This window comes from Barbus barbus (genome assembly GCF_936440315.1).
Source record: "Barbus barbus genome assembly, chromosome: 7".
In the NCBI taxonomy this organism is placed as follows: Eukaryota; Metazoa; Chordata; class Actinopteri; order Cypriniformes; family Cyprinidae; genus Barbus; species Barbus barbus.
The window spans coordinates 3,978,985-3,995,549 of NC_136735.1; the positions used below are offsets into that span (position 1 = coordinate 3,978,985).

Sequence of the window (16,565 nt, forward strand, 5' to 3'; positions counted from 1 at the left end):
TTTTTTACCCAGGAAAAGGAGATATTGCTTAGTTTCAAAAGTCAGAACTTTTGGACAGAATACTATCGAGCAGAAAATTAAAAATGTTGCAAGAAATGTCATTTACCAAGTGCTGAGATGCTAATACAGATGTATGCGGCCCAAGTCTTCCTTTTCTTTGTGTAGCCTGAGAAAGTGCAGCATTTGTATTCCCAAAGAGCGAGTGGAGGAGGATCTTAACAGGATGAGATAGGCAGTGTGATACAGGTCCGTGTGTGTTATCTGTCTGATATGGTTTCTGTTGGGAGAAGAACAGTATTTTGGGACATGCTTTCCCTTGTAATTCCTGCAAACACTGTGTAAGATAGATAAACAGACTCAGGCAGGAAAAAGCACCTGGAAGCACATCAGAAATCAAGGGGGCAAATAATTCACCTGGATCACACTGAATATTTCACACTGGAGACTGTAGGATCTCAAACCTTCTTAGAATTTAAGACAGCATTGATTAATGGATTTCATTCACTGACTTAAACAGTTTTTCTTGTTTTGTTTTTTTGATCATGATGATGATGATGATGATGATGATGATGGTTTTTACAGAAGTGCTTGGTATTGTATCCGTATTAAGTTTTAAGGTACTCACAAATGCTGGCCACCCTACACAAACACTTTCACTTACAACAATAACATTTGCAGAGAGCACATACATGTGTGCTCAAAATCAGCCTAAAACACAAAATAATGAGCCTAATTAGGGATAGTTAAGATCCATTTCCAAAATCACAAACATAACATTTGCAAAGTAATTAAAAAAAAACATGCAAACATTTCCTTTCTTAATTAATAGAAAATAGCAAGTGATAATTCAGTGATATTTTGACCACTGAACTAGGAAATGTCCCTGATTTTTGTTGTTGTTATTTTTATTAATATTTTGCATTCTTGCATATGTGCTGAACTCCCGTAAAATCATAAAACACGTCTTATATTCTTCCCTTCTGACCACTTTATGTGTGAACTTTGAATTCTGTAGTGTGTTTCTTCTAAAGTGAAACTGAAAGTAAACAGTGCTTTGTCTAGAAAAGTCCTGATTTACAGGAAAAGATAGGATGTAATGAGATAACGTCTATAATTAGATAACAATACATCATTTACAGACACAGTGTAGCGCTTCAATGAGATTTAATATGGTGGAAAGCTATCGAATTAATGCACTCTTTTTTCAGAGTCATCTCAAAATAAGATGCATTTTAAATTGAGCCAAATATTTTTATTTTCTTTTTCTCTCTGTCTTTCTCTCTCTCTCTCTTTCTTTCTTTCTTTCTTTTATTCACAGTTCACAGTTTACTACAGTCAAGTACGCAGAATGTCTCCGTTGTGCTGGAAGAGGAGGTGGAACTTGACAACTTGGGAGACTTTGTAAATGCATTCATTGTACTCTTTGGATTGGTGTATGCATTCACTATGGAGTACAACAAGCACTTAAAATACACGTTTGAGTTCATTCAGAAGGTGTTTTTAAACCTTTTTCCACCTTATACCACCATTTTTCACTTTTGTAAAGTGTTGGATGCAGTTTTAAGAGCTCAATTTTCTTGTTTGTTTTTTGCATCTCTGTAAACATTTGTAAAAACATGATTAATATGTGAAGTAAGATGTGGTTTCATGAGCTTAAAGTGAGAATGTTAGTAAATATTTGTAAATTGTGAGAATGGTAGAATTTGTGAAATTTATCTAAACTGGGTGAAATAACCACCCCATTATGTAAATTTTTTGTGTGTGTTTTTTATGTGAATGTACATGCGTTTAAACAGTTAAGATGCAGTTTCATGAGCTCAGGTGACGTTGCACTAAATGCTGGTTGAAGTAACCCCAGATAAATTTATGGTGTTCTTGCACATGTTTGTTAGTGTTTTTAGGATAAAGGACTATCTGAGTACTAAATGCACATGTGGTGTTACTGAGCGCAACTGGTAATTATATTGAGATGATGTTGGATTGCAAATTGTTCTTTTTTTCTGTTAAATGTTTTTTGTTTTTGTTTTTAATGTATATGTTAATATGGAACTGCTGTCTTGGCCAGGACTCCCTTGAAAAAGAGATTCTGAATCTCAATGGGATTATTTCCTGGTAAAATAAAGGTTAAATAAAAAATTAAAAAATAATTAATAAGATGCAATTCTTAATTTTCATCTTGTAAGAATTAATGTATGATTTTATGTATGAGTATATTGTGTTAAATGTTAATATATTTGTCATTTTAAGATATTTTTCACAATATTGTGTTGTAGATTTAATTAAAAGTATTAAAAAGTGGCAGTGTTTAGTATCATTTAATGCTTTTTTTAAATTTATTTATTTTTTCTTCTTCATTTGGGACAATGGGGAATAAGCAATTCAGTCAAGTTGCTTTAGCTATATACATTGGCCAATGGACATTTTTAAATTAGGCAAAACCAAAAAAGTATACTTGTACTATTTAAAATATTAAATTGGGCCAATAACATGCTTTGGTAGATTTAATGTTTTTCCAATTGGCTCAACACATTATTTCCCTTTGAGCCAATGTGAACTGACTGTTGCCAAAAGTGAAAAAAATATATTTGCCGAATTTCAATCTTTAAAAATTGGGCCAATGGAAAATTTTAAATGTTACCAGTCACTAGAAAATTTTGAGTTTAGTGTGTTATGTAGCTGTTTGTGTGTGTATAAGATCTGCAGAGTTACAAAGCTCAAAGTCTCCCGCAAAAGGATTTATTCTATCTAAAAGAGAAGGCTGATCCCGACCAGGCTAAAACCCCTCATTAAAACACGCCCCCACATGCATGTATGTCACGATGTGGAAATATTTGCGCAATTTCGCCCAAATGTTCATGCAAAGAAAGAAGGCATGGTTTCAGTAACCACAGTAGTGTTGATGCAGCCATGTCAGGGAGACGCTGTGTGTTTCTATGTGAAAGCAAAAGCACTTTATTTGGTCTTCTGAAAGTAGATGCAATTAGGAATCGTTGGTTAAGATTTGTTTACAACAGAACAGCACAACCCAAAAGTTCGAATTTGTGCAATGCATTTTATGGATGACCATTTCGTGTACCTACGAAAGTACAAGGCTGGCTGTGCACAAAGACTATTTCTAAAAAAAAGGGTAAATTCTGACTTTGCTATGACAAACTGGCGCTTCTGAATCAGCGACTGTAATTTGCTATTGACTGTTCAAATGCAGAGTTATGCGCAGTGCAGTGTGTGTGTGTGTGTGTGTGTGTGCAGGGCTGGGGAGTAACGGAATACATGTAACGGCATTACATATTTACAATACAAAATATGAGTAACTGTATTTCGTTATAATTACATTTTAAATAGGTGGTAATCAAATTACAGTTACATCCGAAAAGTATTTTAGATTACCAAAGTGATTACTTTGAATTTTAATGTAATTTCTTAATATAATATTTAAGTAAACAGTTTGAGGATTTTAACCAATAAGGCAAAAAAAACTGCGTGCAGCTGCCTGTTCATTTAGCAAGTGAGAGTACGCTCTAAGGGTGTGCGATACTGCAAATTTGGTATTGATCCGATACCGAGTAAATACAGGGCTAGTATCGCCGATACCGATACCAATCCCGATACTTGCCATTGAAGAAAACCTAAATTTAAATGATCTACAACAATTAAAAACATTAACAATACTAATGTTGATATGACTAATATTATATTCACCTTAAAGCTACGTGGATATTATTTGCCTTTCTAAAAGGACTTTGCAGGCAGATGAGCCCAGAACATGAAAGCAATAAACAGTTTAATGTTAAGTATTTTCCTCCCATAGAAAAGAGTTATAAAAATAATTAATGTGGCAATACGTAACAGTGTACTGTGAAAGTTGCAATAATATTTGACTTCAACCCACCTTTTGAGATTGAGGACCACTATTTACGTTCATCACACAGAAACATAATTAATATTTCTCATAGGTGAGGCTTATAGGTTTATAGCATAGGTAGGACTTAGTGGCCACAAATTAAGAATTTGTTCCGCAGACTTCATTTGTGAGCCGCACATATTACACAGCTCTGTTCTGCCCGAAGTACTCGGAGATGCCACCACCAAGTGTTTGACAGGGACTTAATCTAACTAATTCGTCATAAGTAAAAAAAAAAAACACATTTGCTAATTGATTCTGAAATCGCTGTTGTTAGCACTTAATATTTCTGTAGTACAGCCAAACAGTGTATATCATTCATAAACACATATATAAAAGAACAGTCATGCACAAACATCTGCACCAATAAGCTCTGCTGTATTATAAACCAATGAAATTGGGGGTGGGCGTGTCGTCCCGCCCCATCGTCCAGGGTACACTCTAGGGCTACTCGTTTGAACACAAATGATCAAAAATAAAACTGATCACTTAAACGGGAAAGTTACAGAAACACAACAGACAGAATAACAGAAGCTGAACATTTGAAGAGTTCAGATGCAAAAACCTCTAAATGCCATCTGAAATTTTCTTCTAAAATTAGCATTTTTATTAGGCCCCTATGTTTAGGTTCAGTATTTTTTTCTCTAATAGCAATGTATAGGTCCTTTTCTATGCAAGTAAAGTGAAATAACTAAACATAAATATAGGAGCCTGGTAAAAATGCTCATTTTAGAAGAAAGTTTCAGACGGCATTAGAGGCTTTTGCCTCTGAACTCTTCATATTGAACACTTTGAAACCATAAAACAAAACACTGTCCATTGTGAAGATACTCAAAATTGTGCATCTTCACAAGGACAACGTATTGTTTTATGATCTCAAAGTGCTCAATATTTTATGCTCATAATTTTATGATTTTCTTCAGTATATCAGAGTAAAATCAATTATGATTTAAAGCAGGAATATGCTGTAAAATAAGAAAGCAGTGACCTTGTATCCACCACCGAACATCACTTCAGGTCTTTAGCTTGACTTTATTTTAACAGTGCTTTCATTTCATTTCACTGTTGTATCATGTATTAAGCTAAAAGGAAATCTAACGCTTCATTGACTCTTCACTAATGATCCCTGTCAATCATCTGTGGCTCCGCCCACATAGCTCAGGATTGCTTCCTTTGTGCTCCGCCTCTTACTGCAGCATCTTCCTGTTGATCTGAACAAACAATCAGATGAAGACCTGAAGAACTGAAGAGGGTTTATTGATTATATTGAGAAGAGCAGCAGGTTCAGACACTTACTGATGGATTCTCATGTTTAGGATCAAGAGTCCTGCAGGAGTCTCCAGGAGGTCTGGGATGAACGGTCTGTGTAAAGAGAGAGAGAGATCGGTCATGTGATCATCTGTGATGAAGATCTGATTTTGACATCTCACTTACTGAGAGTGTGTCGTACAGGTCAGAGGTCATGGACTTGAGCTCAAGAGCTGTATATGTGTCTTCATCAGAGATCTACAGAGACAGAGAGAGAAGGGCTTAGATCACAAAATAGATCAAATATGTACAATTTATATCACAATAATAAATTATATTTTTCAGAGAGATTTACACCAATAAATACTGAACTCTTCAGGCTTTTTAATGATTCATTTAAAAACAAATCAGCTCATATGAGTCATTTGTTTGTGAATCAGACTCTGCTGCTCATTGTTTTTTCAGATTATGAGGACAGTTTTTATAAGTGTTTTATATTTTTTTATTTCTTAAATCATGTCACACAACTTGAGTTCGCTGCACATACAGTTTGAGAGCCATCTGTTTAAGGATTTTTTTTATTTATTTTATTTTTTATTTTTGCTGGATTGTGTTTAAACAGATTTTCATAAGGTTAGTTTCGATCAGTCTGAAAACACAGATAATGGCTGAATAACTGATTTTCTGCTTCTGTAAAGTCATGTTGTGTCTGGATGATTTACCTGTTTCACTGTGAGATCTTCAGTTTTAACACACCTCTGTTTCCTCCTGTAGAAGTGACAGGCATTGAATGCAAATAGACAACTTTAGTAAATTAATAGAAAATATAAATTATATTCTCAAAGATTACTAACAATCTTTTTTTTCTATTCAACTCACATCATAAACCATATTTTGATGACGATGATGATGGTGATGATGATGATGATGAATCCTCCTCCAGATGCAGCTGTGATCACAAACACATTCCTACCAGCACCACGATGAACTGAAAGATGAAGATCATCATAATTAACAAACTGATGAATGATGTGAAGATACAGGAGTGTGTTAATAAAAGCTTCACCTGTGACAGTAACAGCGTCTGATCTCTGAGACCCATGTTGATTGTGAGCCTCACAGTAGAAGCGTCCACTCTGTAGTGCACTGAAACTCTGTCCAGATCCAACAGATGAGCTTTGATCCTCCTTAAACCAGCTGAAGTTCAGAGCAGGTGGGTTTGAATCACTGCTGCAGATCAGAGTCACTGAATCTCCCTCCACTATTTCACCAGATCCAGTTATAGACACTGAGACGTTCTTGGGTGCATCTAAGAAGGATACAAATAAAATCCTTCAATCATTTAATTCAAACACAATCTCCAGTTTTTTTCAAGAAGTACAAATAAAGCTGTACTCACACGTGACACTGAGATGAACAGCAGGAGAGATGTAAGTGTGTCCATGTAGAGCACAGCTATATCTGCCTGCATCCTCTCTTCTGACTGACTGCAGCAGGAGTTGATTGTTTCTGTCTCTTCTCTCAGTTAATGGCTGTGAGTTTCTGTACCAGATGAATGTTGCTCTGTCAGTCAGAGCGCAGCTGCTTTTACATGTCAGACTGACATTATGACCCTCTGTCACTCTCTCAGGAGACTCCACCTGAAGATCTGAACACAACACACACATTATATCTAGTGCTGCTGTCAGACACTGATTATTATTCAACATAATGCACAGAAGAAGAGTGAAACCTCATCAAAGTCACCTGTGACAGTAAGATTCACTCCTGGAAGACCAAGCCATTTACCATCAGTTCTATTAGTGATGAATCTGAAACAGTACATGTGTTCATCTTTCTGTGTCACATGACTCAGTCTGACGGTGCAGTTCTGCTGTTTATCTCCCAGATACTGAAGCCTCTGACTGTATTCAGGGTCCTCAGACAGATCTGGATGCTCTTCACCCTTTACAGGGTTGTTGGTCCAGAACACTTTACTGATCTGATGTCCAGTAGGGTATGTATAAGTGCAGCTCATTATCACTGATGAGTCCTTTAGTGCACAGATGTGTGAATGACTGTAACTCACATCCCAACCAGCACTAGAGACCCCTGAAACACAGAATTAATCAAGATGAAAATGTTTTATTAGTTACAACGGGCCATTAAAACTCATAAAAACGTGAAAAGTTGTCAAAATATATTATTTGTTATAAATAATCTCATTGTAAATTCATCAGTTTAGACGGAGGATGTTACAGAAATAAACACAGAAACATAAGTAAAATGAACAATACACAGCACTATAAAATAATGAAAAAATGAGACTAAGAAAATAAAGCTGATTTTATTAAAGACCTGGTGACATTAAAATGTGAGTTTTGTGGCTTTTAGCTGACATCTCAGTTCTGAACTTGTGAACTAAACACATTCTTCTGAGAAAACGGCCATAAATAATCTTGATCTGCACAGCCTAACTTCCTGTTTCAAAAGGAAGTACATCAACATTGCACAGAAAACTGCCCATTACTTGCTCATTATGGGGTTTTTGAAAATAAAATGTAATATTTTTATAATGTGAATAACTTACTGTGAAAAAGCAGAAAGATCAGAGGAAGACGAGGAGCCATTCTGACCACCATCACCGTAAAATATATCTATAATACAGCATTAATTATCACTTTTATGCTAATAAACAGTATATGTAGATCACCCTAAACAGCTCTTAGTGTACGTAAGATCTTTGCACATCTGAAGATTATTAATGCACAACATCAGTGTGTGTAAATGAACTGATCATTGAGATGAACAGAAGATATTTCTCATGTCAGGAATCATGTGTTATAATAGCTTCATCTACAGAAATAATCATCAGGTTTTATTGAAGTACGAGTGTGTTTGTCTTACCGTGTTGAAGCTCATCAGATCAACAGCAGCTAAATGACAGACCGTTTTAACTCATGCACTTCAGCTACTGGCTTTGTGTGGTTAACACTGCTTTTAATACCCAGCAGCAGAAACAGGTCCCTCCTTTAAGAGGAAAATAACATTGCTGAACTCAAACTAAACTAAAAATAACAATAAGATAGCAATACAAATTAATGAATGTTTAGAGAACAGGACTGTGTGACCAGACTTTAGTTTTAATATAAGCTAGCTGTTATTGTCCATTAAATTTATATTCTCTGAAAACTAACTGCCAGTTAAACAACTCTAGGCCTGTCACGAATCTGGTTCGTGTCCTTCCGTCCAACTGCCACAAGATGTCGCCTCTCCATCGCCTCACGTCTCGTTCGCCCTGTTACAACAGTAGTCCCTCTCTGACGAACAAAGATCCAGGGGGCAGGGTTGGATCCACATCCGGGGATGGAGATGGTAGGTTTAGGGGTGGGGATGTATGGCAAGCCGTTTTGACTTTTATTCCTTCTCGGGATATGAGTTCTTGATATCAACAATTCAGTTTTTACTAGTTAAAATGTTAATTCTTGATATCAGGAATTTTATTTCCACTAGTAACAAATTAAATTTTTGATATCAACAATTCAATTTTAACTAGTTAAAATGCTAATTGTTGATATCAAGAATTAAATAGTTGATATCTGTAATTGTATTTTCACTTGTTAAATGTCACCATAGGCTGCCATTCAAAATCAATTGTTGATATCAAAAATAGCCATTGTTACTAGTAGAAATATAATTCCTGATATCAAGAATTTAAATTTTTACTAGTAAAAACTGAATTGTTGATATCAAGAATTCATATCCTGAGAAGGAATAAAAGTCAAAACGGCTTGCCATAGGGGATGGGTGGGTTTAGGGATCAGGGGGTGGAGATGGGTAGGTTTATGTTTATGTAAGATGGGAGGAGTTAGATCTAGAGCCAACCACACCCCCTGGATCTTGTGTTCTGCACTGAGGACCATCTCAGTGTACTCTTTCAAAACTCTTTTGTCAGTCATATAGACAGCTGATTGTTCTGTCACATGACTCTCGCTTCTGTACAGTCACGGTCAATTAGATAAAAGCAGATGATCAGATGATTTACTTATTAATGAGCAGAACTCAGATACATACCTATGATTAGTGATGGGTAGATGAAGCCTCATGAAGCTTTCAGCTTTTCAGCCAAGTGGTTCACAAAAGGGTTAATTTCTGGAGGCTTCATTTGCTCACAATACCACCTGGTGACCAAAGAGTGGGAAAACAAGCAGATATATTACAGATTATACAGTTATCCAAATGTTTACACACCATCACAACAATTTTACAGCATGCAAGAGTTTTCTCTATTTTTACAGTACAATTGTAATTATTGATTTACAGAACTTTTGTAAATGTACAGTCTTACTGGCAACCAAAATTGCCATTAAGTTACTGTAAATTTTACAGCATTTTTTTTTTTTTTTTCAATGTATGCTTTGGCAATACATTGTAACAATTGTCATGCCAATAAATCACATATTGAATTGAATTGAATTGAGAGAGAGAGAGAGAGAGAGAGAGAGAGAGAGAGAGTAATAATAATTATAATATAATTCATAATTTATTCACTGCAACACCTTGTTTCAAAATAAAAAGAGAATTCAAAGAAAATACTTTAAAAAATACACTTGTTTACTCATGTAAAAAAAAAATAAAAAAAAAAAAACTTTACATGGGTTTTAAAACTGATAAGCTTTAATACAGCTGCCACTAGTCTATTTTTGTTAGCATACATGTGAGATACTGAGTTTTCTATTATAGGACTAAAAACCTATTGCACTGCATTTTAAGAGAAACATGATCAGTGTAAGATATTATTTAGTTATGCACTTGGCTACATAGTCAAACTATTAGTTTCAGGTATTTGCATATGTGGGCATGCTTGTTCATATCAGGTGACTAGGAGGGGTAATTGTGTGTCTCTACTTTTAAGACTGATCCTATCTTTTCCACTGAGCTACACAACACGACAATTTACACAATCATCCAACCATATCAAGTAAGTGTTTTTTTTTTTATTCTTCTCTCTGAAGAGAAAAGAATGTGTACAAGTGTGCTTGTATTAAATTGTATCTATGATAAATGCATGCTCACAACTAAATTTGAAAGTTTTTTTGGTTATATAATCAAAATGCAATGATATTCTTTGAAAAATAGAAGTGTTATAATACTGTGTGTCTTGATTTTTGGCAAATATGATAAAAAAAAAAAAAAAAAAAAAAACATAAAAAAAACCCTGCACTCATCATTATAGTTTAATGGTGTCCTGTATTGTGTGCTGATCAACATGCATAGTTGTACCTGTTACGAATCCTGGCCATGCTCTCCCTGTTAACCACCACTAGAGGTCACCCGTTCACCACAGTGACTATTTTCACTCACAAGCACATTGGACTCCATTTCCCACCATCCATTGCACTCCCTAATCACGCACAGCTGTTCTCAATTATCACACCCACACCTGATCACCATTTCACAATCACCACCACTCACTACTTAGGCCTGGGACTTGCTCTTGCACACCGCCGAGTATTGTTAGCCTGCTACCTTACAAAGCGTTCTTAGTTTTCATAGCCTTGCCTTGCCTTGCCTTGCCTTGCCTTGCCTTGCCTTGCCTTGCCTTGCCTTGCCTTGCCTTGCCTTGCCTTGCCTTGCTTTCCGTGTCTGACCCTGCCCGTGTTTTCTGGTTTTACCCTTCGCCGCTGCCGTTTGGACTCTGTTCGCTCCCCGTTTGGATTATTGCTCTTGACTCTGGATTATCTCTCTGCCTTGCCCCTTTGGATACTGTTCGCTGATCGTTGACCCTCGCTTGCTCCACGGATTGCTCTGTCTTGCCTCCACCATACCTGTTTGCCAATCTCTGACCCTGCCTGTCTTGACCATGTTGTTTAATAAAGCTTTGCAAATGGATCCTCACGTCTCGTCAGCCCCGTAACAGTACCATACTTATGATGATGATTACTATTTTATTTATTGTCATTATAACTAAATCTAGCTTTGAAAATTACAAGAAACAGTCAAAAGTACAATAAAATAAATGAAACAAATGTCTGTGCTTTTAACTGTTCTATACAGTACTATTTATTTGGTATCTTTAAGGTGAAAGTGAAAAATGTAGTCAGGCTAGTTTCTCAGAACAACATTCGGTCCCACTTTATATTAATCATTTGATACAGTGCACTTACTGTGTACATGCTTTTATATTGTACTTATATTTTTAAAAATATCTAGTTACATCTGTAATTAATTTCTGTAATTCAATTTATAATTACACTGTTGTACCATCCCTTACACCTTAACCTGCCCTTAAACCTACCCATGCCACCAAACCTGTTCCTAACCTTACCCGTATCCCACCTCAATAGCAGCAAAAGTGTTTTACAATACAATATGAACACAGTAAGTACGTTGTGCTTATTTTTTGATGTAAGTACATAGTAGTTAAGGCCACCTAATATAAAGTGTGACACAACATTCCTCTTGAGTCACTCTAAAATCCTGAGAGATGAACATTGCTCATCTGACAGAAATGACTATACCTAAAGGTATGTTTAAATGACATCGGTGTACTGAAAACGAAAAGGTTTTTCCTTTGCATTTATGAATAGTTTCACACGTCAACGTTGTAAACTGTTTACATGGATCCGGGAAAATGACAAAAAATGCTGTATGATGTATATCATGGATGTCACTTTGTAAAAGAGATGATAGCAGTATTGTTCTCAAAAAAACTTTCACTTTGAAAGTTCATGTTTTCAGGTCCCCAAATGCAAATGTCATGCAGATGAACAGCCAAAACATGTAAAAGTTGTGTAAATGGCCCAATGGAAGATCAAAGGCATACAAACAATTGTCTAGTGACGGGGTTGTCAACTCTGGCTCTTCAAGGTCCACTTTCCTGCAGAGTTTAGCTCCAACCCTAAGCAAACACACATGAACAAGCTAATCAAGGGCTTCAGGATTGATATAAAGTTACAGGCGGCTGAGTTTGATCAATGTTGGAGCAAACCCCCTGGTCTAGTGACATATAGCTGTTGATTGTTTTGTGGTGTTCTTCAGCGGTGTCCCACAGTCCTGGAGAGTTTAGTTCCAGTCTTAATTAAACACGCCTGGATCATTTAATCAATGTTTTACATGTTAGTGTTTGCCAACATAACTGATCCTTCATAAGGAATACATGAACATATTATTGAGACTGATTGATCTACTTTTTTTTCTACTAAAGACATGTAAGGATGTTTACTCTTGGTTAAGCGCAATGCTTACCAATTCAATTGAATTCAGTTCAAATTTGCTTTATTGGCATGACTGCAAAAATACTATATTGCCAAAGCTTGAAATATAGTAATAATGAAAAGATCAAAATAATAGAAGAAAAACATCATAACAATTTAAACTTAAATAAACAGTGTAACAAATAAGAACATGTGTGAACATTTCATACCACAGTGTTTAACACGTATAAACACACGCACACAGGCTGAGGGTCACTGTAGCAGACAGTAGAGAAACACACTGAGGTAAGATATAATACTCATGTTTCACACATTATACACGTTCAGGCTTTTGCAAATCCACACGTATACCACATATTGTTGATTAAAGAAAGGTGAAACTGTGACCAGGCTTAACATAAAGAGCTAGACTGGTTAATTAGTAAGGTGCTTTTTATTAACTTTTCTTTTCCTCATTCTCTGGTTAAATCGTACAGAGGTGGAAAGTACAGGGGTCAGAAAGTAAAAGTCCTGCCATATGTTTATTCCACCCATGAACCCAGCAGCTGATTTCACCAGAGGAGGAACCAACTCATTACTTTCAAGTCACAAGCAAGTCTCAAGTCAAATCCCAAGTCCTCAAAGAGTTAAAGTTAATGAGATAAATAAGTTACTAATTAAATGATGACTGAGCTTTAGTAATGAACACCTGATGTTAACAATCAACATCAGATTCAGTTCCCAGTAAGTTCACACAGGTGTCTATCACTACCACAGATGTAGTTTGTCTTTGATTAGCTAATCAGAATGCCTGAGGCATCTCATACCTGTCAGTTTAAGAGAATGTTGTCTCTGCTAGTGTGACCGGTTTGAAAAGCCCAGCCAATGTATCCATTTTGGGCTTCTTGAATGCATGTTGGCCCATGCAGTTAAATTAACTCTGTTCATGAATGCTTAACCACATTTGTGGACCCATTTATTGTGCTGTGGGGCAGTGGTTTTCAAACCTGTCCTGCAAGCACCCCTGCCTTGCACATTTTGCATGTCTCCCTTGTCAGACACACCCAGTTCAGGTCTTGCAGTCTCTACCAACGAGCTGATGAGTTGAATCAGATGTGTCTGATAAGGGAGACATACAAAATGTGCAAGGCAGGGGTGCTTGCAGGACAGGTTTGAAAACCACTGCTGTGGGGTAAGACTCAATAGAGAGCAACAGGAACTACATGCATTATTAGAAGATTTTTTTTATATCCAATTGAATTCGCAGGCAAGATGCAGAGCAGCAGCATGGAGCAACTTCAAAGTAAGTACTGAATATTTCACGCTGTTATCTATCTATCCATCCATCCATTAAACGGCTTGTTTACCCCGTCAGAAGTTAATATGATACTGCTGGGCAGTACTGGATCAGGAAAGAGTGCAACAGGAAACACCATCATAGGTGGAGATAGAAAATCATTTGAAGAAGATTTTTCTGCTGCACCTGTGACAGAAAACTTTGAACCAGCAGAAACAGTGGTGGATGGACTAACAATCACTGTGTTCGACACTGCAGGAATCTCTGATTCTTCGAAGAAGATTACAGATGTTCAAAATGAAATAGAGATGATACTACAGCGTACACCGCATGGTATTGATGTGTTTCTGCTGGTGATCAAACTGGGTCAGACATTCACACAGAATGACTGTAAAGTTGTGCAGTGGATCAAGACTCATTTTGGAGAGAAGGCCTTACTACACACAACAGTGCTTTTTACTCATAAAGATCAGTTACATTTGTCAATAGACAGATACCTGAATAAATGTGAATCACTGAAGTTAGCAGTTCGTCAGTGTTCAGGAGGTTACCATGTTTTTAATAACAAAGATAAAGATAGAGCTCAAGTCACTGAACTTCTGAAAGAGATAAACAAGCTGAGGCAATCTGATGGATACAAATTATACACTGAGCAAGACTATAAGGAGACTCAGAATAAAATTCAGTGTAAAAAATATCGCATTGGAGCTGCAGTAGGAGGAGGAGCAGGAGGTTTATTAGGAGGAGCAGGGTGTGCAGTAGCTGCTAAAGTAGGAGCAGTTGCATTAACTGCAGGAACAGCAACAGCATTAGGAGCAGTAGGAGGAGCAGCTCTGCTAGCCACAGCAGCTTGTGCCGGAGTGTATGCATTGGCAAGAAAATGTATCCAGAGAAAATAAAGCAAATAAAAGCCCCTATAACTCTTGAATAAACATTTGAAATCATCAAATCATTTATTGTAACTATGGATCATTACAACCAATGCTTCACAATAAATATACCACAGAATCAAATGGTGTTGGTAAAATATTATACTGTTCTGTTATGATTGTTTGGAGGTGTTTCTCTTCTTTTATTTTATAATTTATTGTATTTCTTTAATAGCATAATTCCTTTATTCACATTTCCCTTCCCTTTCCCCTTGTTTTGTAAAGACATAATATTTTATAATCTAATTTGTAATGTCTGCCTGTGTATATTGTGTTACTGAATGTTTGTTACATCAACATTTTAAAAAATTAATGACGAATCATGTAATGGAATTCAAAGTAGGCTGCTGCTTCCCTTTGTAAGATTAGAAATACATTGTAATCTATTAATCTCATGTGTAATACTAATACCTTCCTTGAAATAATAAATTTATTTTAACTGTTCTCAAGAGTATTCCAAAACTTTTAATGACTAATTTCAGGACTGCTTTAACATGACAAACCCTATCACTTCAACACAATGAGCACAAAGCCGTTGATCACACCTACTATGACTCAGAGCTGATGCAGTTATACAAAATCAGACAACACGACCAAGTAAACAAGAGTGCATCATGGAAATTAACAGCAGTTAGTGTTTACTTTAGTTGTGAATCTGCCCCGTAATATTTTAAAATAAAATAAAAAATTAGAAATAGAAACTGATCTGATTAAGATAAACATATAATTATCATGTAAAGGCCTGGTGGCTGGTGATATATTATTAATTTCCCATCCCATATGGCAAATAAATATTTTTTAGGCCAAAATATATTTGAAATATATGCTAAATATATGTTGCAAACAGTGAAGCTCAATGAAATATATTTTTGAAATAGGAAATATATTTAGTTTCAACCATCATGTACCAAAATATATTTCATAATATATTTATAATGTATTTTACTGTGGCAAGAAAATGCATGTTTTGCACTGAACTATACAGAGATCAAAATATATATTTTTTAAATACTAATATTTATATGTGGCCAAAAATATATTTACGTATATATTTTTTAGCAAATATATTTTTTTGGCCAATTTTTGTATATTTTTAGTAGGCAGTTATATGTATGGAAATTGATGAAAAATACACTTTTCATTGGAAAAAATATGGAGTTATGTGACATGTGCACATATCCTGAAAGTGAAAGTGACCCTGTGGGTCATGTGACCACTTTATTTGTATGTTCATTTATTAGTACTTGACTTCTACTTCCCTGAGACAGCACTGATCAATGAAATGAGTGCCTCATTTTATTTAAAAATATATATATATGTTGTGTTGCCTGTAGGCAACACGGTACCATAGAGGGTTAAACATCAGATACAAATAATTGATTAGTTAAACAATGAAATACTAAATGCTTTATATTATGAATATTGCTAATAACTTTGACCCACAATCAGAAAGTCCCATACAAGAGGATCACTGATGGTGGATTACGGTCTGAAAAGTCATCATCATTGAGGGAGTCATCAATTCTGAAGGGTTTGACAATATCACATCTCTCTGATGGAGAAAAAACAATTATAATAACACAACTTCTGTTTGAAATACTCTCTTTGAAATATTATAATGACAGCATCAATCTGATCAGAGAAACAGAAGATTTTAAAGATGTAATTTCTTTCTCCAGAATGGAGATTTTTCTACGGCACAGAACTGGAATTGTGTTTTACTACAGTCCTCGTTTCGATGAGAATGTGGTTGTGTGCAACAGCTATGAGGATGGGAAATGTGGCGAGGAGGAAATTTATGAGCTAACAATGATTGAAATAAGAGAACAATGACTGTCCAGTACACTCATGGGAAAATCTGTATTTCAAGTTTGCAGCATTTTTTTTTTTCAATGCATTTCAGGTCACCATTTTCTGCAGTTGTCATGGTTACGATGTGTTTGTCAATGGTCAGCAAACTCACACTTACAGCCATTGCTTCACTATCTGGAGGAGATTGCTTTAAGCCCTAAACA

The 16,565-nt window shown here is 35.8% G+C and overlaps 1 protein-coding gene across 3 annotated transcripts; it reads right to left on the reverse strand.

Moving 5' to 3' along the window:
* Positions 1 to 4,262: 4,262 nt before the first annotated feature.
* Positions 4,263 to 8,104, reverse strand: LOC306872995 (sialic acid-binding Ig-like lectin 14). 3 transcript variants are annotated; one of them, XM_079421982.1, is made up of 10 exons: positions 8,036 to 8,104; positions 7,719 to 7,785; positions 6,896 to 7,240; positions 6,549 to 6,797; positions 6,216 to 6,458; positions 6,029 to 6,137; positions 5,872 to 5,917; positions 5,336 to 5,407; positions 5,198 to 5,263; positions 4,263 to 5,112 (listed from the first exon to the last, which is right to left on the reverse strand). In XM_079421982.1, exons 1-10 carry the CDS (start codon positions 8,048 to 8,050, stop codon positions 5,089 to 5,091), a joined length of 1,236 nt encoding a protein of 411 aa, XP_079278108.1. In that variant the 5' UTR covers positions 8,051 to 8,104; the 3' UTR covers positions 4,263 to 5,088. The 3 variants fall into 3 exon arrangements, with proteins under 3 accessions (XP_079278108.1, XP_079278110.1, XP_079278109.1); XM_079421984.1 differs by lacking the exon at positions 7,719 to 7,785 and having other exon boundaries at positions 4,894 to 5,112; positions 6,938 to 7,240; XM_079421983.1 differs by lacking the exon at positions 7,719 to 7,785 and having other exon boundaries at positions 4,948 to 5,112.
* Positions 8,105 to 16,565: the final 8,461 nt, after the last annotated feature.